Below are 27,814 nucleotides of genomic sequence, written 5' to 3' on the forward strand. Positions count from 1 at the left end.
AGAAGTCCACATGAGGCGCTGACCTAGCAAGGAAGATCATGCACACCAGAGATGTGAAGGAAAGGAGCGTTGGGAACATGGGTTGAGTTTTGAACCTCACAGCCTATCATTTAAATTGGCAACTCATTTTGAGGATGGAAGTGGGATTTTGCTCCGTGACAGAGAAAACTGAGACAGTTCATTCATGCATTCTAGCCCCTTTCCTTAGTTCATGAAGGTGTATTCTTTTGGAGTTTGTGTTGTGTGTGTGTGTGTGTGTGTGTGTGTGTATATATATATGAGAGAGAGAGAGAGAGAGAGAGAGAGAGAGAGAGAGGAGTAAGCATCAACAGCTCGTAGCATCAGAAGCAGAAGAGTCATACAGCTCCACAGCCCACAGCTACTGGGGAAAGTGTGACAGCTACAAAGGGCGACAAGGGGGACAAAGCACTGATCATTCTTTCCGTTAGCTAGCTCTCCCCTGACCCAGTCTCTCTGGAGCCTCACGCTGGAAAACACTGGCTGTCTGATCAAAACCCTGAGCAACAGATTAACCATAAATACATTCCTGGAACTCTCCATCCCCTGCCTCAGTGCTGTGCACAATTACCAAGAACGCGGCCTGATGCGGGGCGGGCTCAACGTCAACTCCAATCCCATTACAACGGGCAACATTTCATTTCAGAAACGCAGACAAATGCATCTCTCTGAATTGTCAGCACAGCACTAGGATCTGGTGCCTACGAGCTGGTCCTGTGACTCTAGTGCGTGTATTAGGTTAGCTCGGCTTTATGGGAATGTTTACTCAGGGTGTGTATTTTTCTTGCATTACTTGGGAACCCGAACTGTTCAGATCTTCTCTGCTGGATCTGTTAAGAATAATAATAGACCTAATCACCGCAAGGCCAAACTAATTCAATTTTTGCTTTTCTGTTGAAATTAAAATCTCTCGTACTGTCTGCCCACTGTTTAATGCTAATTCATTTTCTCAGCATGATCAGCTCTTCCAGATATGCCACATACCTCATGAGGCCTAGCACACAGTAGTAATTCAAGACGCAAATTTGCTTGATGAATAATCATACCTAAACACTAGGTATAAACTTAATTCCTCCAGGTAGGAAGCACAGCTGTAAGGCTGTTTCAGGAATACGGACCGGGAATCTTCCACACCCAAAGCGAACACCCAAAGCGTGAATACGCAGGAAGTGAATATCCTGACTAAGAGGACACGGACTTTCAACATAGTAAGTCTGGTGAGCTGCACACATTCTTGATGGTAAGGCTTTGGGCCAAGCTGACCTGCAGGATTCCTTACCGGAAAGGAGCCCAGATGGGGAAGAAGAAAGGGAGTGAGTACGGGGTAGGGTGGGGGGGGGAGGATACATTTCACTTTTCATTCAAAGAACTAACTGTAAATAAAGTTCCTAGTGCCTGGCACCTTGCTTGCACTCAATGCACAGAATTTTCCTTCAGAAAGCTTAAAATGTATTTTTGAGTCCCTGAATCATTTCATATGTGTACGTGTGTACATGTGCGAGAGCGTGTAAACCGGTACAGGTGTGTGGGTAGGTGCATGTGGAGGTCAGAGGTCAACAATGGCACTGTCCTTGGGATAGCTGTCAATGTTCTTTCTTTGCCACAGGGCCTGTCCTTGGGACCTGAGGAGGCTAGACTTGCTGGGTAGTGAGCTCAAGGGATTTTCTTGTCTCCACCTCCTCAGTATTGCATAAAGCCAAGTGTGGCACAGATACCTAGAATTTCAGCTCTTGGGGGGGGTTGAGGCAGAAGGATCAGAATTTAGGGTTATCCTTGGCTATACAGTGAGGTCAGCTTGGGATACATGGAACTATCTCAAAGACAAAGAAAGAGAGAGGTAGGCAGGGGGAGAGAAGAAGGCAGGAAGCAGGCAGATTATGTTCCCAGAGCTGTGACATATTCAAATCCCAGGGTTTTCTCCTTGATATGAGTGGAAAGCTGAGGCTAAAGGCTTGGATTCAAAGGGCCGTTTGTGAACACGTACTTCCAGACACTGAGGAAGGTCATTTTCAAACTAAAGTCAGGCTGTCCTCATCCTGTTAAATCCCAGGAAAACTATTCCACAAATAGCCTAAGAATGTATTATGCTCAGGACTCACATCACTTTAATAACTTTCTGAGAGCACTGACAAATTTAATTTAGAAAAGATAAATTTGGACTCCAGCTCATAAAATTAAGAAAAATATTGTTCCTAATGGTCAGATTTCTTAAATTGCCAGTTCTATTTAGGCAAGTGATTTATTTGATGATCAAGGCGGGCCTCAGCGTCTCAGTCTCCCTCCTTCTTCCTGTCCCTCTCTCTTCTCTCAAAGGAGCAAGCCTGTTATGACTTCTAGCTTCTGCAGTACTTTGCTGTCATGTTTAAGTATCTCATGACAGCCACTTGTACAAATGCTTCTAGAACTTTTGGTCCGTCCCAAGGCGCCACTCTTGACCATGGTGAGACCACCACATACAGACAGAGTTTTCCACATGAGGCACCTGTGGGTGGCTGCCCCAACAAGACAGACCTGCGGAGGATCAGGGAACCTCATGGTCCAGGCTCTGAACATGTAAAGTACAGTGTCAACCCTGCTATGATCCGTGTTTTGGGGGAACTGGAAAATATCCCCAGGAAAGGATCTTTCTATTGCCAAGAAGAAGCAAAGCCCTGGGAGAAAACGGGAAGATCCCCTAATACTGGCTCTCATGTGTACCCTGACTTTTGTTAGTTTAGAATGCTTGTTCTTGCTAGTCCTTTGTGGCTGAGAATGTCCTCCCAGGTAGAATAATGGTCCAATGGAAACAGATCCAAAGAAACATATTCAACAAGATGAATGCTTTTGCATATAGAATATGTTTTTGATCTCTGAGGAACCTGTCAAAAGCAGCCTCTGTGCTTTCATTTCGGGCAAGGGTTCCAAGGCTGCTTTACTTTCTTCCTACCTGGTCTTCCTGGGCAGTCAAGGTCACGTTCAAATGGGATCACCTCTGAGGAATCTGTGCAAACTCCCATGGCACTAAGTTCTAGGATTTTCCATGAGTTACTATTTTGTACTCATGAGCTCTCTCCTATACCTCTTTTTATGAATATTGTGCTTACTTCCACTCAGATGTCAACAAAACAGCTGTAACTCTGAACAAACAAACAAACAAACAAACAAACAACAACACATTTTCCCCCCCAGCACAAGTGGTACTCATGTAACAGGACCATTACTTTGTTAAGCTGCACCGGAGACAGATAAACATGAGGACACTGCCATCCCCAGGTTGAGCTAACTGTACCGAGTACAAAGATCCTGCTTTCAATTTCCACACCGGTTCCCACACCCTCTCTTGTATCAGGGAGGTGAATGCCAGTGGCTCCTGAGGACACCTCAGAGCCATTTACTGTGCTGAATGAGGCACTGTGCATGCCTTACGCAGCCCCAGAATTCAGCTCTTTCCTCTTAGACACTATCAAGACTATGCTGGTACCAACCATCACCATCACCATCTTTATCTCCACTGTCTCCCTGCTTCGTCTTCCCTGTTTCTTGCTCTCATTAGTCTAAGTGACCACCTTTTATGTTTCCCCAGGTTCTCCTTTAGCCGTATTCTTTGCCTGGTTCTCCTTCCTCCTGGTCAAGGGCCACTTTTCTTTAAATTGCTGTCACCTGCCGCAGTGCTTGTGCCCATGCCTCCCAGTGTCTCTGGGACATTACCAATGGGTAGGTAGGCTGTGTGATGAGATTCGGAATGAGACAGGAAGGCCGAAAGGGGCACTGTGGGTGTCCTGGACTGCTGAATGTCTGTCTTTACCGTGGCCTCACACATTTCTAGGCAGACGAGCTCTCGCCTCTGCAACCTCTAAGAAGCTGGAGGAAGCACCAGGTGCTTTTCTATGCCCTTCCTGCCACCTCTGCATATTAGATGCACATGACAGTATCTGTTTCCCCAGTTTCTCAGGGTCTCCTTGGCCTCAGGTTTAGGGTTTTTTCCTCAGCCAAGCATCTACTCAATGCCTCTCAGGTTGTCACTGGCCCGATACTGTTTCCATGGAGCCCAGTATATGGCTATGATGTCTTCTTCCTGGTAGTTCTCTGGATCTTGGTCTCCACTGAATGCCAACAGAACCGCACTGCAGGAATGCCAGTCAAACCTCCCGAGAACAGAGCAGTGGGGCGAGAATGTGTGTGTGGGAGGGAAGTACTAGAACAGAATACGGCAAGGGATACAGGGATACAGCAGAAGCACCCCCCCATAGAAGCACTGGGTTCATGTTTCCAGAAACATTCTGTCTAGTCCAGGTGTGTCAGACCTGCAGCACACCCATGTCCCGTGGTAGCTATGTGTGTGGCCCAACACATTCGTGTACCAACATCACATCATAGTGTAAACAGGTTGGACATACCTAGTGGTCCTCACTGGCTTGGTTTTATGGTAACCCTCCCATCGACCTGATTCTGATCAGAGCCTTTGATAACAGACTATTGTGTCACCATTATATTCTGCTCAGCATCTAGTCATTCCTAAATATCATTTGGGTCCTGTCATCTGATTGGCCATTTTCTAAGGAAACAAAGTTATGTAAGTAAAGACAACGTGAAAGCCTGGATTAATTTGACTTCAACATCTCCAAGTGTCTTCTGGGCATGGAGTCTTATAAAGAAAGAAAACTCTTGTTTGATCTGGTTAATTTGATATCACAGCACCCATAGGGAGAGAGGACAGTCCCCATCTGTACATCACCCACAGCCATCTCAGGCCGGTAAACATGTTTGTCCTGATGGTTACTGAATATTTAAAGAGGCACCATTTCTCCCAGGTCCTATTTTCCTCTGCGCTCGTGACTAATGTAATGTTATCATACAGTGGGGACTTGAATCTGGCAATTTTCTCTTTTGATAATTTCTCTCCATCAACTGACTTTATAATGGGAAAAACACGCATCCATCGTCATGTAGGGAGGTCAGGAGCTTTCAGACGCTTAAGAACTCCAGAAGGAGAACAGAGGGCACAGTGCTGGGTAAAACGCCAGAGCCAGCTGAGCCCTGTCTTGGAACAGGGAAGACGGTTCCAGAGGAGCAGCGAGAATGAGATGACCACCAACGCTGTGACGTGCCGGGCCAGCATGCCCCCCACCTCACCTCTTGTTCCTGTCTTCCAACTGTAGCGTGTACACCACGTCATCAGCAGCATGTGTCTTGGAGTTACTGTCTCCCCATTTCAGCTTCAGGCTCTGAGGACCCGATGCGGCACATTCCAGCCTGGGAGGCAAGGGTGGTAACGGCCGAGTTTTTGCCTTAATGAACTGACTAAATGGTCCGACTCCAATTTCATTGACAGCCTGAATTCTGATCCTAGAGGTGGGGGAGGGGGGAAGGACAATACAGGTTTAAAAAGTTGAAATTTCTTCATCCAAAATGAACATTTGCCACCCGCCCCTAAAGCAAAGCTGTGGAGGAACAAGGAAGCCCTGGGTATCACAGAGGAGAGGTTACGTTGTTTCTAAACACAGCAAAACAGCGCACTAACAAATAGTCCATAGGTCTTTAACTGGAAAAAAAGCAAGTTTGTGTCTCAAGCACTGCTACAGACAAGGGCATTCTGGTCTAGCCATAGGAATAACTCAGAGCCAGCTTTGGAATTAGGCAATGCACAAGGATTCATTTTTAAAAAGAACAAATTCCCAACAGTCCTTCAACAGGACATTTGGCCTCCCCCCCTTACCAGTGACCCTGTAAGTCCTTAGCCAGGGCCAAGACAGCACCTGCTGGTAGTAGCAAGGTGTCACTTAGGTGCCCCAAACTCTCAGTTGGATGTTCACTGTGTGCAGTAAAGATGTATCAGCCCATGGTCCAGGAACTTGAAATCTAATAGACTGTATGCTATAACCTACACAGTAAGGGTACATTCCTTATTGTCCTTTCTCTTCTAAGTCCCAACCTGCTGATTATCCATAGTTCTCTATAGTCACCGAGCAACACTTAGCTGGTCCTGTACTTCCTGCACTGCGCATTACTGAGGTTTGCCCAGACCTACCCATCTTAGGGGCATTTCTGATGTTCTGAACAGAGGACTTCCCTACTCTTTTTTTTTTTTAAATGTATAATACAAGCATCTTCTAAAATTGCACTTTATTAACAGAAACATCATTTAAAGCTCATGTGAAGCCCACTTAGGTCTCGGCTTCTAGCTTGCCCACAGCCCCTTGCAGCCCTTCAGTGCCCCCTTCTCTCCTGTTCCTTGCCAGGGTCACAGGAATCTGAAGTCAAGATCAATGAGTTGACTGAGAAGGGCGTTAACAGCTCAGAGTTTCAACATATAAACTTGATTTGAATTCACAACATAGTTTTTCAATTCAGATTATAGTGAATAATAGAGCCCAAGGTGAAATATTTAGAGCAGATAATTTTTACATATTTCTATGATTTAGTTATTTTTGGGTATTTTTTCACTTACAGCTTTTATTGCTTATGATTAAACAGAAAGTACCACCTAAGTATCAAACTGCTGAAACATAACACGTGAGCCAAAGTCTTTAAACCTTAAGTAACTGTAACTATTAAAAGAGAAAGGCTACTTCTGCATGGGACAAAGGATAACTCTCCACACTTCTTATTCCTTTTGAGGAAAAGGACACAGCTCCTTCAGGACTCTGAGAAGTAAGAACAAGCTGGCTGATGTAAGGAAGTCGAGGTGGATTTCTCACAAACCAACAGTGAGGTTTTGTTTTCCCCTAAGTTTAGAAGTGGGCCTCCATGTGGAAGGGGCTGCAAAGGCCAGTTTCCAGGGTGTGTATGGCTCTGAATGGGGTGGCGAATCTCCCTTCTCCACTGCCCCCCCCCCCATTCCTCAGGCCTGAAGCAACCCTACCCTGCATACAGCCTACAGAAGAAAAGCAGATGCTCATATCAAATGATAAAGTATCTAACACCATGCAATCTCTACTTGCAATCAAAATGCTCTGCAAACTACGAGGACAGAGCCTCTTTGATCTGAAAAGGGAACTGTAACGAAAAGGTTCACAGCTACCAGGACAGCAGTGACAGAGGACATACTTTCCCTTTAAGACTGGGAGCAGGAGCAGCAAGGCCAGACCACAGCAAAGGTACCTGGTGCTCTCAGCTTCCTATTGAGCAGCATTCGTTAGGAAAACCAGCCAGCACCGGGAACAAAAGGTTTACAGAGCTAGGGGAAAAAATGAAATCCCCAAGATGCTGATGAAAATAGTACAGAGAACCTAGTCAAACAGAGATACAGAGAACAGTTACAGAAGGGGGATTCACAGTATCAGCTCTCCCAGAACTGACTTATAGACACAATGTAATTAAAATCAATCCCGGCATTTGGGAAGCTGAAGCAGGAGGATGCAGCACTCAAGGACAGCCTGGGCTACAGTGTAAGGCCTTGTCTCCAAAACTAAATAAATACATAAAAAATAAATTAAAAAGTCCTGGCAGGGCTCTTGGGAGATAAAGACAAGCTAATTCTAAATGTTATATGGAAAGGAAGTAACCTAGCCAACACAAATGTGAAAAACAGAGTAAGTGTGGAAGAATAGTGCCACCTAAATTTAGGACTTCCTATAAGGCTACAGTAATGAAGACAGTGAAGGAAAGAGATGGACTTGTAGATCAATGGAATAGAGTAGAGGCTCCAGAAATAGACCTACACAGATATGGCTAATGGATTTTTGGCAAAGGTGTGAAGGCAACTCAATGGAGGAAGGATAGTCTTCTCAACAAATGGTTCTGGGAGCAACTGGATAGGAACAGGAAAAAAGCCAACTTAAATGTCACACCGATAAAAACAAAAAACAAAACAACCTCGCTCAAACTCTGACCTAAGATCTAAATGTAGAATATAAAACTTTTAGGGAAAAAAAAAACCACAAGGGAACATTTCCATTACCTAGAACTAAGAAAATTTTTCATATGTGACATGAATGTCATGTGTGTGACAAGAAAATAAGAAAGCTGTGTTTTTGTTTTTGTTTTTGTTTTTTTTTTTTTAAGCTGTTTTCCATGCTAAGAGGTTGAAGGCAAGCTAGAGACTGGGAGAGAAAATTCCATATTGGATATCTGACAAAGATTTTGTGTCCAGAATATATAGTGAGCCCCTGAGAGCTCAAAAGGAAGGTGGAAGATATACTTCAGGGTAGAGTCCCAGAAGGACACATACTATACATCCTTTCTCAATCTCTCTCAATTTTCTCTATCCGTCTATCATCCATCTACATATACACTGGGGAGAGGTAGGGAGGAGAAGAGGAAGAGGAAGTGGAGAAGAAGCAGAGAGGGAGGAAGAGAGAGAAGAGGAGAAGAGAGAAGAGAGGAGAGGTAGGGAGGAGGAGGAAGAGGAAGTGGAGAAGAAGGAGAGAGGGAGAAAGGGAGGGGAGGGGAGGGGAAGAGAGGAGAGAGATTTAATATCTCAGGAAAAGAGAAGCCAGATGTTAAATCTAGGTCTTTGTGAATGGCGCAACCAGCGTCTTCACCTACATGGTTTATTTGAAAGTCTTTGCAGTGTCTAAGCCAGAATTTCTTCCCTTCACTTAAGACCTGGTACCTCTACAGCCCCAGGCCAAGACGTTTCCTGCCACTGCTGGCCCACAGTCCTTCAGAGCCCAGCTCATCTTGTGTCCCAGGAGGCCCTTTATCCTGTCTGTGCTCTATGCAGACCAGCGAGCAGTCCTCAACACACAAAAGAAGGAGGCCACTGGGTTGCTTAGGACTAATGAAGCTCTGCTGTGCTCAGCAACACAAGACGAAGTGAAACAAAACCTCAGAGATGGAGTCATTTAACAATTTTTTAGAAATTCAAGTTTTAGATAGTTTAATTCAGTTCACTATGTCCCCAAAGCCTCTAGGGCAGAGGTTTTCAACCTGTGGGGTGTGACCCTTTTGGGGTGAACTGACCCTTTCACAGGGGTCGAATATCAGATATTTAATTATGATTCATAGTAGTAGAAACATCATAGTTACGAAGGAGCAACGAAAACAATGCTATGGCTGGGTCACTACAACATGAGGAACTGTATTGCAGAGCCACTGCTCTATGGTATTTTGGTGAGAGCTGGGCTCTTAACCTCTCTAGGCCTATGGCTCTCTAGCATAACATAGCATCAGCCACCGATGTGGGCAAGGATACTGTGGTGACACAGCCTCTTTGAAAATCCTGCGCATCCTTTCGCAGGCTCGTTAGAAGTCACATAACACCTTTAAGCAGCAGTTTCCCATCGATAAAATGAGGATGGCGCCACCTTTGCTGAACTGACAAACAGATTAAATGGGGCATACTTTTAATTTTCAATAGGTTTAAGTCTCTTTCAATGAGAAAGGGATTCAACGCGTGCTGATGGACTCCAAAATGATGCTCTACAGAGTTCTTGACACAGTGGTTTCAAGAGCAGAGGCACGGCCTTCATATCAGAATGCCATGTCTCATTTCTAACCACAAGGCCAGAACCTTTGTCCATCTGACAATGGAGGGGCCTGGAGCTCAGTGACTCACTCCAACCTGCATGTGGCATATGTCAGATGTGGGTGTGCCCTGGGTCCCTTTTGGCTCAGCCTCTTCCTGCAGGCTGGCACTCCATATTTTCTTGTCGAAATTTGGACCTAACATGGTTATGAATCCAATCAAGGGATAATTTTTATTTAAACCACACAGTCAAGTCAGTAAGAGCCAGCAAGTTCATTTTCACTTTATTCAGCATTTGTTCCTGAAACCACCGACCTAGACTGGAGAACTCTCGCTCTGACTGTCCTACACCTTTACAAAATATACTGTCTCAGAGAAAACAACTTCCTCTGTCACCGATGCATTGAGCTAACATTAATTAGTCCTAATGACCCTTGATGTTGAAATCAAGCTGAGGAGCTAATAAAATGAAGCTGTCTTATTCTCTAGGGAAGATGCTGGCTGTAGAGCAGAGGAGGCTGGGAAAGACTAAGGTATCTACCACAGTGTTTTGAGGGACAGGGAAATAATTTCCAATTTCTAAGTTCCTGTGAGAGAACAGTGAACAGAACACACTAACCTGGATAACAACTAGGAATTCACTTCAGAGAATAAAGAAGAAAAAGAAGCTGTTTCATTAAATTACTAAGTTCTATCCAAAATCTTAAGCTGAAGTAACAGGTTAACCCTGAAACTGAGGTAGGATCTACAGATTTATCTTAAAAAATGTGCATTATGTCAGTTTTTGAAATTTAAAGGAATTTAACTGAAATATCAGGGAAGCAGAATATTGTTTCCAACTTAAGACAGTGATGTAATCCTGAGCCAACAGCATCTTGGCCAGATTACTGTGAAAAAAAATTTAACTTTCCACAAGTCTGTAATATTCATCAGTATGCTAATACTACCGATGAAGTTAAATTAAGAAGCATGCCTTTCAGCTTGGATTGAAAATCCACCATTACAGTATCCTCCTTCTAGATGCCAAATGTGTTCTTGCTTCAGAAGGTCACGCAGCCTTCCAGCACGTACTCTAAGTGCACACAGTCAAACTTCCGATAGGAACTATATTAAAAGAAGAATGACGTTCCAAACAAATTGTCCTTCAGGGAGAAGGTGACTGTCCTTCACAGTGAGCCACTCAGACCTCATGCTGCTGTGAACAGCATGGGGTGACTGAGGTCAGGGCCGTGGAAGCCTGGGGTGGTACAGACCCCAGATGAAAGGACAGGTAGGCTCCTCAGGAGAAGCTTGCTCTCCCCTACCACCTACTATGGCTAGAGAGAACCTACTGAAAAGGGACAACACAGTAAATACACAAAGTTCCTACTGCGAGGAAAAATGAACGCAGAGAGAACTGCCTGGGGAGGTCTCTCTTGAATAGAAGCTGGGCCTGCTTAGGCTAAGCCCTTCCTGTGTAACCACAATGTCATGGGCCCACCTTCAGACAGGCCAACCCATAACATCATAAGTACCTGATTCCTGGCTCTCTTCCTTCCCTCCAAACCCAAGAACAGCCAGTAATCTACTGTATGCATCTGTGTCTAACCCAACCACGGAGGTAGCTGAAGCCCCACCTAGCCCAGGCAGCCCTGCCAGGTGATTGGCAGTTGCAGCCCATTTCACAGGTGAGGCAACAGAGGCATGGAGAGTCTAAGTTACTTCCACGGGTGGCAGAGACGTAAGTGAGGAACTAAGGCTAATTAACGGTTCAGAACTTGGCTCTTCCTCCAAACTGGTCGCATTTCATTATGGCCAAGTGGCTTATGATTCATTTCAGCAGCGAGCAGGGTGCTTATTACATAGTAAGAACTCAATAAACGTCATTTTCACCCCTCTTTTACTTAGCTAAAGTGGGCTTAAGTGAGTGTAACAAACAAAGCTATTTTAATTTTTCGTTGTTGAGCAGCTCTGTGTGAGTCAGACACAGAATGAGGTTGTGATCTTAGGTGACCTCACTCAGTTCAGGATGGACTCTTCCCCCCCCCCCCCCAAGGCCACCAAACACAGGCTGCCAGGAGGCAGACTGCTGGAGAGGATGATGAAGGACGCCATGAGGAAGTCACGCTAGGCAAGAGTGGGATGATCGGTGACGAAACTCCCCGACAGGACCCACTAAGCCATGGTCCCCCAAAGCATAGCTCAGACACCTATACTCTCAACCTGCTTGTGTGCTGACACTCCGGGTCAGAGGGTTTCACGCTTCAACATGCTTCTCATGGAAGGCTAAGTAGAATAGAGTTCACCACCCTGCACGGTTTTATTTTTTTAACAGGACATTGCTTTCAATAATAACGGCCACCACGTTTTACCTGTGACCCACCAACAACCAGCCATGGGTCCTGGGGTCGTAGTTTGTACAACAGGAAAGTCTCTGTACGTGGAAGAAAGGAGTTTGCATTTTAGTTTCAAATCTGCTTCTACCTCTACTGCCTCAGTGCACATGGGAAAATGACAACAATGTCACTTACCACGCAGGCTCTAGACGATGGAGTTCCATCTCAGGGCCAAGCTTCACGACTAAGGCACATTTCTCTTTCCTTGTAAATTTTTTATCTAAAGAATTCTTACCTTTAAGAATATGTGTGTGTGTGTGTGTGTGTGTGTGTGTGTGTGTGTGTGTGTGTGTATGTGTGTGTGTGTGTGTATGTGTGTTTGCAAACATGCTAGGGTAGAGGTCAGAGTAAGTATAGTCAGTTCCCTTCCCCCACGTCAGTTCTGGGGGTTGGGCTCAGGCCAGCAGCTGTGGCAGCAGACCTCTTTACCTGCTGAGCCCTACTGCTGTCGCTAAGCTTTACTGACAGTTCTTTTTACTGTTATAAATATACTTGCTAACTTATGTGTCTACGTGTGTATGCCATACGTCTGTGGGTGCCTGCAGAGTGCGGAAGAGGGCACTGGGTCCTCTAAAGCTGGATTATATAGGACAGATGGGTGTGAGCCACCTGATGTGGGTACACGAACCACACTTACGTCCTTTGCAAGAGTAGTATATGCTGTTAACTGCTGAGCCATTTCTTCGGCAACAGTCTTACTTTTACTTGTTTGTTTGTTTGTTTTAGGCAGGCTCATGGGGTAGCCCTGGCTGGCCTGCAGCTTGCTATCAGGCTGGCCTCCAAGTCACAGAGATCCACTTGTCTCTTCCTCTAGACTATGGGGATGGAAGGCATGTGCTGCCATGCCTAACTTAATCTTCTTTGCCTGCAAAGTAGCAGGCTCGCCATGACATTTTCATATACACATACTTTTGCTTGACCCTGTCTCCTGACTCTGTCTCTCTCGCCCAAACTTTGGTATTCCCAGCATCTTCCTTTTTCACTTTTATCATGTGTTCTGTTCTATTTCCCTCCTAAAATCCTTCTTTCTCCCTTTATCATGGACCCCTTGCTAACATGCTGGTATCTACCCATTCACTTCCAGATAAAAATTAGAAGCGAAGGTGCACACACAGCGAGGGTGTCTTTTTGTATTTTTCTGAGCTTGGGTCATCTTGCTTATTTCCCAGGCTTGGGGTGAGGCCTGACCCTTTGCCCACTCTCAGGTAAGTCTTTAGTACCCCTGAGAAGGTACTCTGAGAATACTGCTCAAATGGCCCAGGGCCAAAAGAAGTGGCTTCAGGGACAGAGAGGTTTTGATAAAGTTCAAGGGATGCTCTGAACTGTTTGGAGAGCCAAAGCTGGACCACTGCCCTGGCCATGGAGCTCTCAGGTCTAGGACAGGATGATACAGGTGACCCAAGCCTCTCTCAGCTTACCGTCTGTGACTGTACTTGGCAGGGGATGTTCAGAGGAAAGCTGTTTCCATTTTTCCCTTTGATCCAAAACACAAATTCAATTTCAGATAGAGTTCTAGACTTAGATGTAATACTTTTAAAAATGGCTTTTTAATTTCAGTCAAATTTCAAATACAGGTTGTGCCAACAAACCTGTAACGGATAGCTCTGACAGCACCGATGGGAAAAGATGGACCTGTTGAAACTCCCCTTTCTGTTCCAGCAGATTTACTACAGACATACATCTAGTCCAGTGAGAACATTGTGTAACTCCTACATTACACAAACAGACAGACCAAAGAGGGCAGGAAGGATGGCTTAGTGGTTAAGAGCACTGGCTGCTCTTCCAGAGGACCCAGGTTCAATTCTTAGCACCTACATGGAGGGTTACAACTGTCTAAAAGCCCAGAGGATACTTGGACACTGCACGCACATGGTACACATAAATGGACCCACATGTGTGTGCATGCACACACACACATATACACATACAAGAATACCACATGTGCGTGCGTGCATGCATGTGCACACAAACACAGGCACACGCAAACACACACTCAGATTAGAAAATGAGAAAGCACTGCAGAAATCATAAAGGAAATGCCATATTTTATAGAGCAGCGATCCGGTCTGCTTGCCTTTCACCATCCCCAGCCCTCAGGAGGCACAGGCTTTGTTGGAAAGGCCTTGGACGGGAGTGGACTGTTGGAAACCTGCTGGCACTGTTGGCTCAATTGTAAGCCAGTACCACTCACTCATTTACTCCTTACTAGACACCTGCCTGAAAAATCACCTTGTTTTCCTCTTCTTACAGGGAAAGAGGAGAATACCAGGTCTGAAGACGACGGTACCTGAGCCGGAGCTGATGTTACCCCAACCCAAGAATCCGTGCACACACTGATGCACACACTGAAAGCCGGAGCCCCGTTGGATTGCACTGGAGAATCAAGAGATGCTCTTTTGGGTCTCTCTCAGTGAGCTGTCCTGCTGGCTGCAGGCTTTGTCTGGGTTATGGGGACTTGGAGAGACAGCTCCGTGCTTTGAAAGTCTGGAGAGCCAGGTAGGAGAAACAGGTGTGGGCAGGGGGGAGGGGTCCCAGGTGAGGATCTCTGAGGCTGAAGAGATCACCCCTGTTAGCTGAGCTTCCATGGTGGCATGGGATGTCACTTTTCTCTGTCCCACTGTAGAGTCCTGAAGGAAATGTCTGTCACAGATGTCCTGCAACCTCTGTGTCTCCTCTGGGGGAGTCTGTACGATGAGCGGCTCTTGCTCTGAGGTTGTCAGCTTTGGGGCACAGATGGAGTATGCAGTGAGATGAATCACAGTGAAAATATATGAAGAAAAAAGGAAGACCAAGGGCACGGAAGGGGAAAGCGATTTCAAGTGTGAGAGGTAAAATTCTCCCTCAGAAGCTAGGAATTATGGAAAATTGTCACTTACTGTACGTAAAAAGCAATACAAGCTTTCAAACTACACTTCATTTAGTACTTATAAATGTGAAAGGAATGGTGACAATGCAGTAACTCAGGAAGGATTTCCAGCCTGGGAACGCGCAGTGTGGCCCAGGTTTCGACACCAGGTTTTCACACTCACCGGTACGTAGTCTCTGGAAGGAGGTCCTTTATCACGTGTGTGGTGGTGTTGCCCACGGTAACGCTAGTGTCTCCGAGATCGATGTTGTAAGCAACGATCTCAGCTCCATTATTGCATGGCTCTTCCCAGTTCAGTGCAAGGCACACAGAGGGAGAGTCCAGAGTCCCGTGGGGCTCCTCCTCCAGGACACACAGGGCGGAGACGGGGTCGGGGGCAGACGCTGGTGTCTGGCAATGGACGAGCTCGCTGAACGGCCCTGCGCCTGCTGGATTCAAGGCCTGGAAAGAGAAGAGTGTGGCCAAATCACGCCACGCCATCAGCACATGCTAGGACCTCCACATTAGCGAATGCTACCGTGTTTTGTTTTGTTTTGTTCCGTGTGTGCCCGTGTGTACACGCATTTGCATGTGGAGGTCAGAGGTCATCCTTAACTGCTCTCCACCTCTGCCCTGATCTCCACGGTGGCATATGTGTATCCTGCTGCTTGGGAGCACCTGTTCTGTACATCCAGGAGGCATCCCAGACTCCTCCATCCCTCCCCACTCCTCCTTTAAGACCCACATCTCCTGTCATCCTCCTCATCCTCCAGGCTGCTGAGGCTGTAATCCAGAGTTCCCGGGATTCCTGTTTCTCACTCACACCCAGGTCCTGCCAGTCAGACTATCTGAAGTCACCCTAACTCAACTACATGCTCTCTAGGCGATGAGATGACCCTCACTGGTATTTGCACCAACTCTGCCCTAGAGTCTGTACTCACAGAGAGATTCGAAGAGCATCATAATTTACAAGTCAGGACTTACTTTGTTTTTAAGTTTTATTTCTATTTATAGGTATGTGTCTGAGTATATGTTACGTGTGCCCAGGTAACCATGGTGGCCAGAGGTGGGCGTTGGTTCCCAGCTGGAAGTGAGTTACAGGTGGCTGTGAACAACCGGACATGGGTGCTGAGAATGGCAGGTGGGTCCTCTGGAAGGTCAGCGTGTGCTTTTACCTACTGAGCGCCCTCTCCAGCCATGAGCCAGGACTCTCAGTGTGCCGGCCTCTGAGGCCTCCACCTTACTCGGAACTGTGCTTCTTACAGAAGCATACAGAGATCCTCCTTGATGCTCATCACTGCACTTCAAAAAAACCCAACAGCACTCGGTCTTCATTGTTACTGTTCTTGCTTTCATTGGCTCTGCTGGCTCCTTGGTGTGCTTCTCAGACATCAAGCATAGCTTGATGTGCTATTCTGGACCTGTGCCCTTGCTTCTTACGGCCAGAGGCCTTTCTACCCAACACTGCTCATCTCAGACCTTCTCTGTGAATTCTTACTGAGCGTCCCATTTCAACTTATAATCACTTCTTATCCCAACCTCTATGATCTTCCATCTTCATTTTATATTTCATCGTGACACTTATCACTGACATAGAGTTTAGTTATTTGCATGCCTGGTTCACAATAACATCTTTGACAACTCGAACAGAACCCGACTTGGAAGACATGATCCATAAGCATTATAAAACTATTTTTCTCTTCCAAAGAATAAAAATATTTGGCAGCTTTCTTATATCAGTAAGAAACCAGGGTTGGAGAGATAGCATTGTGGTTGACAGTACTGGCTGCTTTTCCAGGGGAGCAAGGTTTGATTCGCAGCACCCACAACTGCCTGTTACTCTAGTTTCAGGAGCTCTGATGACTCCTACGGGCCTCTGCAGGCTCTGCATGTATGTGATGCACTTACACAGACAGGCAAAAAGCACTTAAACACAGAAAACATGAAATAATTTTGTCAAAAGAAAGTGATGAAAGTCAGTTCCCATTTAGTCCTGAGAATGTATCAGCACAAACTGCAAAAATTAGAGGCAAATTTGAGTTTCTAAAACAAAGCTTATAATTCCTCTGTTTGTTAATTAAACATCAACAAAACTCTAAAAACAAGAGACAGGCAACGGACGTTTGCGTCCATGAATCCCCACTGAAGCTATATGATAAAGTTCTGAGACACTATGGTTTCATCACAACCCCTTAGCCTTTTCCTCAAGAATCTGAACTTAACAAATTCTCTTAAGCATCTAGATTTTGAGATCTAATTATCTTCTGTTCTTTTGCAGCACTGAGGGCTGAACCTGAAGTTCACACAGCTCTCACCATGCTTCCCCTAACACCCGAATCTCACACGACCGAGAAGAACGATAAAACCAGGCAGCTGGGGCTAGAGAGATGGCTCAGTGGTTAAGTGCATGGACTGCGCTTGCAGAGGACCTGGGCTCCATTGCCAGGACCCGAGGGGCAGTTCACAGCTGTTTGTAACTATAGGCCCTCTTCATGCCTCTGTGGGTGTTGCGTGCATGTGGTACACAGACTTGTGTATGAAATAAAAATACACAGAATTTAAAAAGATAAAAAAACTTAAGCAAATACAACCCAGAAAGTATCATTGGTACAGTCCTATGAACCACACAAGACCTAATTCAAAACTCCCCACATTTCCCACCAATGTTCTTTTTCCATCCCAGGGTTCTGTCCACTGCCCCACTTTCCCACTTCCCTTCTCAGGCTTGCCTGTGTAAAAAAAAAAAATCTTGATTTACACACTTCTAATTCAAATTTTCAAAGGAAACTTATAAGCAATAAAACAATCAATCATTTACTAAGCAATCCTACAGTCATTATGTACAAATCCCTCTTATGAATACTTTGATTTTTTTTTTTCCCTGTATGTGCATGTTTGTTGGTGGCCAGGGATTGAACCCAAGGCCTGGCAGGAGTATTTCTACCTTTGACCTATGACACTTCTTAATTAAAACACCCCCAAGGAACAAGAGAAAAATTCCTGAGCAAAACAAGAAATGTTTAAACCACCTTTTAGAAAAGAGTATGGTTATTAAAATGATTTCTTTTTGGAATGTTAAATATTCAAAAGAACATTCAGGGTTTGCTTAACCACAAATAATGCCAAATGGCTGCAACTTGGAATTTCTATGTAGTCCACAGGTACCAAGAAGTCAGTAATGGTGGGACAGACTTGTTCCTGGCAGCGTTTGCTAAGCTGATGCCAGAGGGTCTGATTCATTTTATGACAGGCACAGCCATCTACAAACATTTTCTACCCCCTGCTGACACAGAGGCAGGGCTATCACTGTGCAGCTTCTATTGTGATCACTGTGTCTTTTAAAACACAGTTTGGAAGGGGGGCGGCAATACTGAGTGACTATGTGAATCCTACAGGAAAAAGGGAAGCGGCAGACATTAACAAGACAGCAAAGCTCTGAAAGCAGAGGGCAGGGAGCTCTGACCGGACCACAAACAGCTCTGTATTAGAATCCGGCCCTGTTCCAAAAGCAATGAGGCACTCAGTGTACCCTTTTCCGGTGATGCATTCTCCCTGACACAATGATCAGATAATGTGCCATGATTCACTGACAAAGGGCTAATGACACCATGGGTGGTCCATTCATAAAGGAACGAAGGGTGCCGTCCAATGTTGGCATTTAATGAGAAATGTTTAAGGTGAAGCAGCCTCAAGGGGAAAAGCTTTGGCTAATCCGTGAAGGGAATATCTCTGTACTGAGGAAGTTAAGTGGGCCTCTACCACACCACTTGCTGCAGGGCTGAACACAGGCTGGCCCCTAAGCATACTATCTTAGCCTTTTTATCTACTGAAATCCAATGTACTCGAAGACAAGCTGCCTCAGCTGGTGGATCTTCTCTCTCTCTCCTATCCAGAGACCACTGTTGAATAAATGGGAGGAAATGGAGACAAAGGACTTTCCAGAGTCTCAGGACACGAGAGTTTATAAAGCGGGAACCCAATTTAATAAAGTAACAGAAATCTGTGTGAAACAGGGTTCCCGATGCTACTGTTTGCGCTCCCAAGCAGAAGCTTAAAGGGAAGCAGCCTTGTGTGGTCTTGATACGATGGTTAGGGTGAGGTGTCCCCTGGGAAATGGCCACGGGGGGGGCCTGTCTGGCTTTATGTCAGGGAGGTGGGAAGGCCTAGGTGGTACTCTCTCTTGGTTACGATCCTAGACCGTTCGAGGGAGAGTGGGAACTGAGCTTCAGCTCACATCCATCACCATCTGCTCTGACTGGATGTGATACGAGCGGCTTCAAGGTCCTTCACTGCCAGCTACGCTGCGGTCACTGTGCCTTCAAACTGTGAGCCAGAATAAATCCTTTCTCCCTCACATTGGCTTTAAAAAAACTTTTTTTAAATTAGTTGCTTTCATTAGAGTACTCTGTCATAGGAACAGAAAAGAAACCAAGACAGCAACTGATTGAAATATTTGCTTTTGTGTTTTTAGAGCAGTTTAATAGCTGATATATAAATATATAAAGCAGCCAGTTCCAAGCTGCTTCCCACAGAAGAGGAAATAGACTGCGTCTTTCCTAAGGAATTGGGAGACCTTCCCCTAGTCACTTTCCAGGGCTCTGGAAAACCGATGGAACATGCTGCTACTCACAAGAGCAGAGAAGAGCCTGGCTTTGCTCATATGTGTTATGACCTCCTAGAGAAGAAGAACTCAACTGTAAAATACCAAAGCCGGCACCTGTGTGTGTGTGGAGTTGTGTGTATGGGCTGATGTGCCCGCTGTGTGTGCGTGCATGTGTGTGTGTGTGTGTGTGTGTGTATACCCATGGAGGTCAACGTCAGGTGTCTCTTCCTCTGTTCTCCATTTCATTTTCTGAGACAGACTTTCACTGAAAGTGGATCTCATCATTTTGGCTACTGGTTACCCAACAAGCTCTCTGGAACCTGCCTGTACCTACCCTATCCACCCAGTAATGCTGGGATTACAGACGATTACCATAGGACCCGGATGTTATGTGTCTGCCGGGAGTCTGAATTCATGTCTTCATGTCTGTGTAATGAGTACTGTTCCCTGGGAGCTAACTCTCTAGCCCTGAAGAGGATGTTTTTTTCCTGGTGATTCCTCGCCCATAGCCTTCGGCTGCTTTTCTGAGGTACGGTTCAATGAATAGCTGTCTTTAGGAGCAGAGCCTGAATAGTCACCTACCTGTAGTCTGCAGCAATACTGGGCAGCAGGCAACAGATCTCGTATCTCAAAGCAGGTGTCTGGACCATGATAAACGAGTTCTAAGGATTCTTCATCTTCTCCCCATTCCAACCTGTACTCAGAGATGTCAGTACCGGGGCTTTCAGGGCTCTGCAGGGCAGATAACTGTAGTTGGTCATTTTACTAAGACATGCTCCAGGGTAGTCCAATATCCATAAAGGAAAGGCAAGAGGGTGACACCCAGCCGCCTCTCAACTCTGGCCATTTCCACACTGGAAACCATACAATCACCCGCCAAAGGGAGATTTGCATATGCACAGCCAAAAAGCCACAGGCACGCACTCATTCACGCAAGCATGCACGCACGCAAGCACGCACACATGGGCTCTGTGGCATCCTTACAGCTTGTATTTGGGGGTAAGGGCAGAAGGAACAGAAACTGCTGGGCAGCACGTACCCGACTCACCTCCCAACCCACCAGGACGCATCCATCTGGTGTGAAGGAAATGCATGGCGCTCTGCACTGCCCAGGGGGCCCAGCCGCGGTGGTGATTTCTGACACATCGGAGTAGGGGCCATACTGCAAAGAAGGACACACGTTTGCATGTCAGGATGGCATCTGCAGGTATGTGCATGCAAACTCTTATCATTAAAGGCGAGCTCAACGGTATCATTAGTACAGCCGGATAAAAATACGACCTAATGTTTTTTACTTTAAGAAGCATATAGATAAACTATTGCTTTCTCTGATAGGTAAACATCTGTTATATACGTCTATTTCTTTTATTCAAAAGGATTAAAAAGTTGGCTTATTGAACGTTTTTCCTTTAATGTGACATTAGAAGCAAATATCACTCAGTCAAAAAAAAAAAAAAAAGAAAAAAGCTAGACAAAGTAATTTCATTTTAAATGCACAAAAGTCACATGGGATTACTGGTTATTACATTCTGGATGTTTGTTCTGGCTGTGGTAGCCCCTCCCCCTTTAGACAAGATCTTGGCACGTAGCCTAGGTTAGCTTTGAATCCATGATGCTCCTGCCTCAGTCTCCCGAGAGCTGGGATTTACAGGTGGGCCCACCTCACCCAGCTGGTTGTATTTTTTTTTCCATTTTGAAAACCAACGCTGCTGTAACATATCTTCAGAATGTCCTTGGGCCTCACATGACAGGTCTTCTCTTTGCATTGCTAATTGCCTCCCCCCCCCCGCCTTCTTTTTAAAATAAATTTCATCAACTAGTGAAATGTAACAATTTTCAGGGGACCTGTCTGTACAAAGCCCTGGGGTGCTGGGAGATTTTGTCATTAGCTTGTTCTGTGGGCCACCCTCCCCCCCTTTCCAACCTCCTGCACATCCCTTAAAATCCATGTCACTCTGCCACCTCAAAAAGAAAAAAGAACAATCCCTCTGTGGGTCTAATAGAGACACACATCCTCTCAACTTCTGACTGATCCCCCACCCCCGCCTCCATTCCAGATGAATAAGACAGCAGAAGAAAGAGCCGGAGACTTGTCGAGTGTTCAGAGGAATCAAACAAAAAACATGTACGTGGCCTCCTCCTCAGGTCTCACCCTGTTCGTCTAGAACACAGCAACCCAAGGCACAGACACCATGCTATAATGTTTTTGGGTGTGTGAGCGTTCATGTGTGTACAGGTATATGTACATGTGTGTAGTGTGGAGGACAGGGACCACCTCTATTTCTCAGCCCCTTTCCACCTCTTTTCTGAGGCAGGGCTGGACTGTACTCAGCAGGCTAGACTGGCCGGCCAGCAAGCCCCAGGGAGCCTCTTGGCTCTATCTTCCCAGTGCTGAGATTACGAGTGGGTTCCCCCATGCCTAAGCTTTTAGAACGTAGGTTTAGGGCTCCAACTCAGTGTTTGGCAAGGGCTTCCCTGACTCATTCTGCCCAGTTCCGCTAGAGAACTTGTACTAGGATTGATACAAAGCCCTAATTCTTATGACCGAGAGAACAGGAAATTCTTTCATGAATTATGAAAAGCACACACACATACATGTATTGAACACACACACACACACACACACACACACACGTACATTCTACCTCTTGAAAAACTTTGCAGTTCTGGCCTACAGGAAACCATGACAGCATCGATTCGCAAACAGGGTTTTACTACATGCACTTTAATGGTTGCCATGGTGGGGCACACCCTCCTGAGGACCTGCAGGAGGGCTGAAGAAGGCGCCTTGTGCTCATACTCACCCCGCCGTCATTCAGAGCCCGCACCCGGAATCGGTACAGAGTTCCAGGAAGCAGGTTCCCCACAGTGCACTCCAGCTCGGGCCCATGGTACACCTCAGAAGCCACGTCCTCCGGCTCTGTCATCTCCACACTGTACTCGGAGACCTCGCAGCCACTTTCAGAGGCGGGGACATCTGAGGGTGGAAAAAGGTTTTCATCTTGAACTTTTTTTTTTAATTTATTTTATTTTATTTTACTTTTATTCGGGTGTATAAGCGCACAACATGTGCAGAGGCCGGAAGAGGGCACTGAAACCTCTGAAACTGGAGCTGTGGGTGGTTGTGAGACACCATGTGGATTCTGGGAACCGAACCTGGGCCCTCTTTGAGAGCAATAAGTGAACTTAACCATGGAACCATCTCTCCAGGCCCCATTTTTTTCTTGATTTCTTGTTGACTGAGTTACACTTAATTGTCTATTTGTGTCATCATTTTTCAAAATACATAGGGGCGCGTCCTTGAGTTTCTATTACAAAAGGAGCCTCCCAATCAAAAACGTGAAAAAGCTCCTGAGTAATCTAAACTATCCAAAGCAAATACATTTAAACATGTTTGATTATGCTAAAAATAACTCAGGAATAATAGGAGCATTGGGCAAACTTTTATATTTCAATAGGGTAACGGGAAGGAAGAAGGGAAGGAAAAATTCACTTTAACTTAAAGTCAGACATCTTGCTATGTCTGTGAACCGGCATAATATTTTATTACACTTTAGTCATAAGTGGCGGCCAAACGATCTGTCTGCTACTGTTCTAGACCTCTGTATGTGCAATGCACGCACTGGAGGCTGTCGGCCCAACTGGAACCAGTGGAAGGCAATGCTATGAGAATCCCAGAACCCGCCGAGCTAAGGCACCAAGGGAGGCTGCACATGGAGAATCTGACACTACCCTTTCTTGGGTTAATCTCTAAATCATTCACGTTTCCTTCAGGTGTTGAACAATCCCCGGACAGGGCAGGCCACTCTGGAATCTTCTCTAGAAATGAGACCTCCGAGGGGCGGGTAGCAACATCATGGCAGCACACGGGGGCATGAGCAGTGCAAGGCTGTGGGACGGGAGAAACCCAAGGCGCCCTGGCTACGGAGAACACAGACACCACAGCGGGTAGCGCCACCTCTGAGGAAGCCCTTGGAGCTGAGGGACAAAGCACTGTGTCTTAACCTCCCATTGTCCTGGTCCATGCCAAGAGGAAGACTTGTTCACTCACCCCACTCTAAGTGGACTTCTTTGTGCTTTGGTCTACCCAAAACCCTCGGTGGTCGGCACTGACCTGGTGCAAGGCTTAGTGTGCGGACAGGGAGACTTTCAGAACACTGTGGGAGAGACACCGGAGAGACCATTGCTTAGTTACTGTACATTGCTCACACCATACCTGCCAGGCTAATCCCATCCCACAGTAGACGGGACCAAAAGGGAATTCCACACTAGACGCCTGTGCCTGCCATCTAGTAAGTTCTTCGTGTCTGTCTGCATGTGTGAGTGTGTGCTCTCACGGCATACAATGCTGCTTACAACAGGATCAGCTCTGAGGTGAGACGACTAGAGCTGAGGATTGCGGACCTCTAAGCACACTTACTTTTCTTTACATCACCATTAGAAAGACCCTTCATGAGAATGCAAGAGAACACAAAACAACAGCTGGGTGAAATTAAGAATGCTGCCCTACGGCGGGCCAGCCACACAAACAGCAGAGCAGCAGGCAAAGGGGGGGGTTTACCCACCAAGCCTGACTCTCACCGTAGTCTGTCAGTGCTAAAGGGCTAAAGGCCTCCTTTCTGTGGGATCTGAGTGTGTAAGGCTGGTGGTATGAGAGCTGACCATCTTACAAGAATCGAGGAACAAGGTGGAGCCAGACAGCCCCGGTTCTTCCAGAGCAGTGGTATGCGGGAAATGGACCCTCTCCCTTCAGGTAACATATATGCTGCCTTACACAACCCCTCACATGGGGGCACCAGCAATGCTCCATGGCCTTGGTCCGGAGATACTCTAACCAGCAGGTACTCTGGCAGACTGTATAAGAATATTCTCACCGGACTATTACCCTGTGTGTGTGTATGTGTGTGTGCGCGCGTGTGTACCCCCCCATGAAAACATGTCTGTCTGTCTAGACTGAACTCTAGACACTGAGGAACTGCTATGACACATGGGCAGAGTGTATGTGTAAAGCTCAGGAAAATGTTAACAAGGGCAAGCGTTATATTTAATAAGGGTTACAGGTACCATTTCTATTTCTTTCCTCATCATTAATGGTTTCAAATCATCTTTTATCAGTGCCTCTCTCATGACGTCACTATGACACCAGATTCTCAGTTCTAGAGTACCTTGTATATACTTACTAGATTACATTGAACCTGTGAGCACCGTGTGTGGTAGAAACACATCCTCCCGACATGCCGCGCTCGACATGTCCTGCTGATGGAGACTAGCCATGGCTGCTGCCCGCAGATCCTACGCTGGGCAGAAGTGCAAATAACGCCACAGTCTCCCAGCAGGTGGCAGTGGAGGGCCTTCCCAGACTGCTACCATCCCTGCACAGCCAGGCAGGGATGAACCCCTGAGGTCTCCCTGATTTAGTTAACGCAAAGCCTAACCAATTTCATCTCCCACATGTAACAACAGCAAAGTCATCTAAGGGATGCCTCAGTGGCGAGTACCCAGCCTGAGCACATCAGAATGTTGCCGGGGACGACCTGTGCCTATTGTTTCTGCCCTGTAGGTAGAGGTCAAAGGACTATTTTTCATATCCAGATGTGATGTTAAGGCAGGCTGCAGAGTGCATGTAAGACTGCAACCTGTTCTGTCCCTGACACGACACTTCCCAATTTGGTCAAGAGGCCCACCGTCACACTGATAAACCGACCTGACTGTGCCCACCGGTGCTGATGCAGCATGCCCGCAGTTTGTACAAAGTGCCTGGTTTCAAGTGGGTAAAGACGTACTCCGTAGCTGATCCACTGTAGGCCACCTCCCACTGACTGGCTGTAAAATGAGATGTGCGTAAGTTTGAGCCTTTTGTAACAGCACGATAGTCCCTGTTAGAAACTGTATCTGAGACAAAAACACCACGTGGGGCTTCCATGAAAACCTGGCGTCACCTGACACTAAAACAGTCTTTTTTTTTTTTTTTTAATCCTCTCACCACTGTCACACTATGAGGTCGGGGTGTGGAAGGCTACATGGCAGGGAAGCTGGCACAGGAGGAGGGCACACAGCTGTGGGGCGCCATGGTGGGTAGGCCACAGGGCCAGCTGTGCGGGTGCAGGGCACATGGTACAGGCTTCCAGAAAGGCCGGGTGCCGCTAAGCGCGGTGGTGAGTCAAGCTGTCCCTTTTGGTAAAGGCCTGCTGTCCACATCTTATGACCATGTGGTGGTGACAGACCAATGGGCGAACACTTGGAGGGTGCCCAGGAGGCTGATGCCCATCAGGAGGAGCCACTGCTGCCAGCTCCATCATCAGGCTGCAGGGATATCTCTCTGTTCTGTTTCCACCAATGTAGTTTCTACTAACGCGGCTTTCCAGTGGCCACTACCCAGGAGCCTTCTACTACATGGGCTCTACTTAGGAAGGAACTGCCACAGACCCCTTTCCGCTGCCTTTTGTGGCACTGTGCTTTATCAGGTCAGAGTTAGCTACAGCCCCAGGGGATCTGGGAATTTAGACAGTGGGTGCTTGTGTTATGGGCAGGCACCCTACGCTGAAGGACAACTGGGACACTGACCGATGAAAGGATTCTAAGACTGGCCTCCATGTACTGGCCAGGGCATCAGTGTAAAACAGCGCCTGCTCTTGCGCTGACTCGTACCTGGGAGGGCCAGGATGGCTCAAAGCAGACTTGCACTTTCTCAATAAGCCACCGGGAGATGCTGACTTGTCTCCTAGCCTTAAGTTAAACACCAAGTGAGCCCTTTAGCTGTTCCCATCTCAGAAAGTTCTCCTAACAAAAACCCCGCTCCAGCTAGCTGTGATGTACAGAACAAAAGCCAAACCAAAGATGACCCCCACTTGTTCCCAGTGACTTCCTTCTGCCGCATGCACGCATACTTTACAAGAGTAATGATTACAGCAGCCGAATTAGTAAAATTAGGCTGTGCTTCAAAGTTTTGACAACTGTATCTTTTTCCATTGAAGCCCAGTGAGTTTTATTAGGAAGAAAAACCAAGAGTATTTCTGGGTGCCCTGAAGATGCTGGTTTCTGCACTGTCCACTTGAATCATTACTATGGTAGGCACGGTGAGGGGGCCTGCCCACACTCATGTCACCGCCCACACATGGGTGGGGGGCGGGTATCAGAGGACAAGGTTGTGGAGCTGGTTCTCTCTATCCATTTCCACATGGGATTCAGGCACTGAACTCAGGCAGCTAGACTTGGTGGCAATCCCCAGGGCCCCATTTTAATCCTTGCAGGGTAACTACTGGTGAGAACTTTTAACCCGAGAGTCACAACAGAGACCAAATGTGTTCTGAAAGTCTGACCCTTGTCACCTGCCATACTATCATGTGGGCTGTCCCTGGGCGCAGGAAGGATGCCAGGTTCCTGACATACTGCTTCTGATTTCCAGAGAAAGTGTGGCAGGTTAGAGGAGAAAGCCTCAAGTTCCCCCCCCCCTATTTAGTGAGTGACCATGGTTCAAAATTGACATAGACAATAGAAAAAAAAAGCACCCCAACATGTCAAAACTGGACACTTCAAGCAGAATGAACTGTAGTGTCTGAAAGAGAAAACTGTACTCAGGGGCACGGCCTGGTGTAGAGAGCTTGCTGAGGGAGAAAGCTAACTGACCATCAAACTCTAAGTGAGAGGGAGGGAGGGAGGAAAAGGAAGCAGGGAGGGAAGGAGGGAAGAGAAACAGACAGGAAGGCAGGCAAGCATGGCAATGCCTGGTATGGCTAAACCACGCTAGCTCTGTCAAGAGAACTAGTAGCCGCCTGCTGCTGTTGCTGCTGCTGCTGCTGCTGCTGCCGTGATGGGTCTGACTCCATCACGATGGGGCTCAGGGCTGTGGGTGCATTGTGCAAAACAGGTTCCAAAGTGTCACCTTCAGAAGTTCCGTCTGTGATCTCCAGCAGATACTTGAGGATTTCTGAGCCACCGTTGTCCTTTGGAGCATCTGGAGAGCAGAGAAATGTTAGTGAGGAGAGCTCCGGACATTACTGGTAAGCGTCACTAGAGTGCGAAGGAGCATCCATGATACGGCCTTCAAACTGAATGGGACCAAAGGGCACAACTCATTATTTTTATGACCCCTGCCCCTTAAATTTTCAACAGCAAGAAATTGTGAATTTTATCAGGCTGCTTTTTAAGGCTGTTGAAATATGGGATGCACTTATTTAGCGAAACATGCACAGAACTTGACACATACAATGACTTCCCTAAAACACATTACACTGAGGAACTATGAAGTGGCTCTGTAAGAACTGGCAATTTTTATGCAGAGTGGAAATATTCAGGTATTTATCTTGTTTTACTATTTTTACTTCCTATATTTTATGAGCAGCTAGATTTTTTTGAAAAAAAAAATGAGAAGGGCAGAGAAAAAAATGCGTCGACAAAATAAATAAAATGATGGAATGGGATCAATTCACTCCACCTCACTTTTCTACCAAGCAAAACTTCTGTCCCAGGAACTGGAGGCGGCACAGAAGCTGTGATCAGAGTGTGCACCCAGAGTCTTGGGGAGGAGGGCTGTCTATTACCAGGGCCCCCCAAAATAGTCTCCAGACATCTTTGCCTCCAAGAGC

The 27,814-nt window shown here is 46.5% G+C and overlaps 1 protein-coding gene across 6 annotated transcripts in view; it reads right to left on the minus strand.

Annotated features, from left to right (window-relative positions):
* Fndc3b (fibronectin type III domain containing 3B) overlaps positions 1–27,814 on the minus strand; it is a 296,408-nt gene that overhangs the window by 21,285 nt on the left and 247,309 nt on the right. For 4 of the 6 annotated variants that reach the window (XM_055625918.1, XM_055625916.1, XM_055625917.1 and 1 more), the window contains exons 16-23: positions 27,112–27,183; positions 24,934–25,052; positions 23,281–23,386; positions 22,034–22,206; positions 20,278–20,391; positions 19,812–19,976; positions 14,811–15,088; positions 5,131–5,343 (exon numbers count right to left, since the gene is read on the minus strand). In XM_055625918.1, the coding sequence (XP_055481893.1) occupies positions 5,131–5,343; positions 14,811–15,088; positions 19,812–19,976; positions 20,278–20,391; positions 22,034–22,206; positions 23,281–23,386; positions 24,934–25,052; positions 27,112–27,183 (1,240 nt within the window). Of the gene's footprint in view, positions 1–5,130; positions 5,344–14,810; positions 15,089–19,811; positions 19,977–20,268; positions 20,392–22,033; positions 22,207–23,280; positions 23,387–24,933; positions 25,053–27,111; positions 27,184–27,814 lie in introns of all 6 variants that reach the window. The other 2 variants (XM_055625922.1, XM_055625921.1) reach the window with 2 other exon arrangements.

Source organism: Psammomys obesus, unplaced genomic scaffold, assembly GCF_907164565.1.
Source record: "Psammomys obesus unplaced genomic scaffold, mPsaObe1.curated_primary_1811, whole genome shotgun sequence".
Lineage (NCBI taxonomy): Eukaryota > Metazoa > Chordata > Mammalia > Rodentia > Muridae > Psammomys > Psammomys obesus.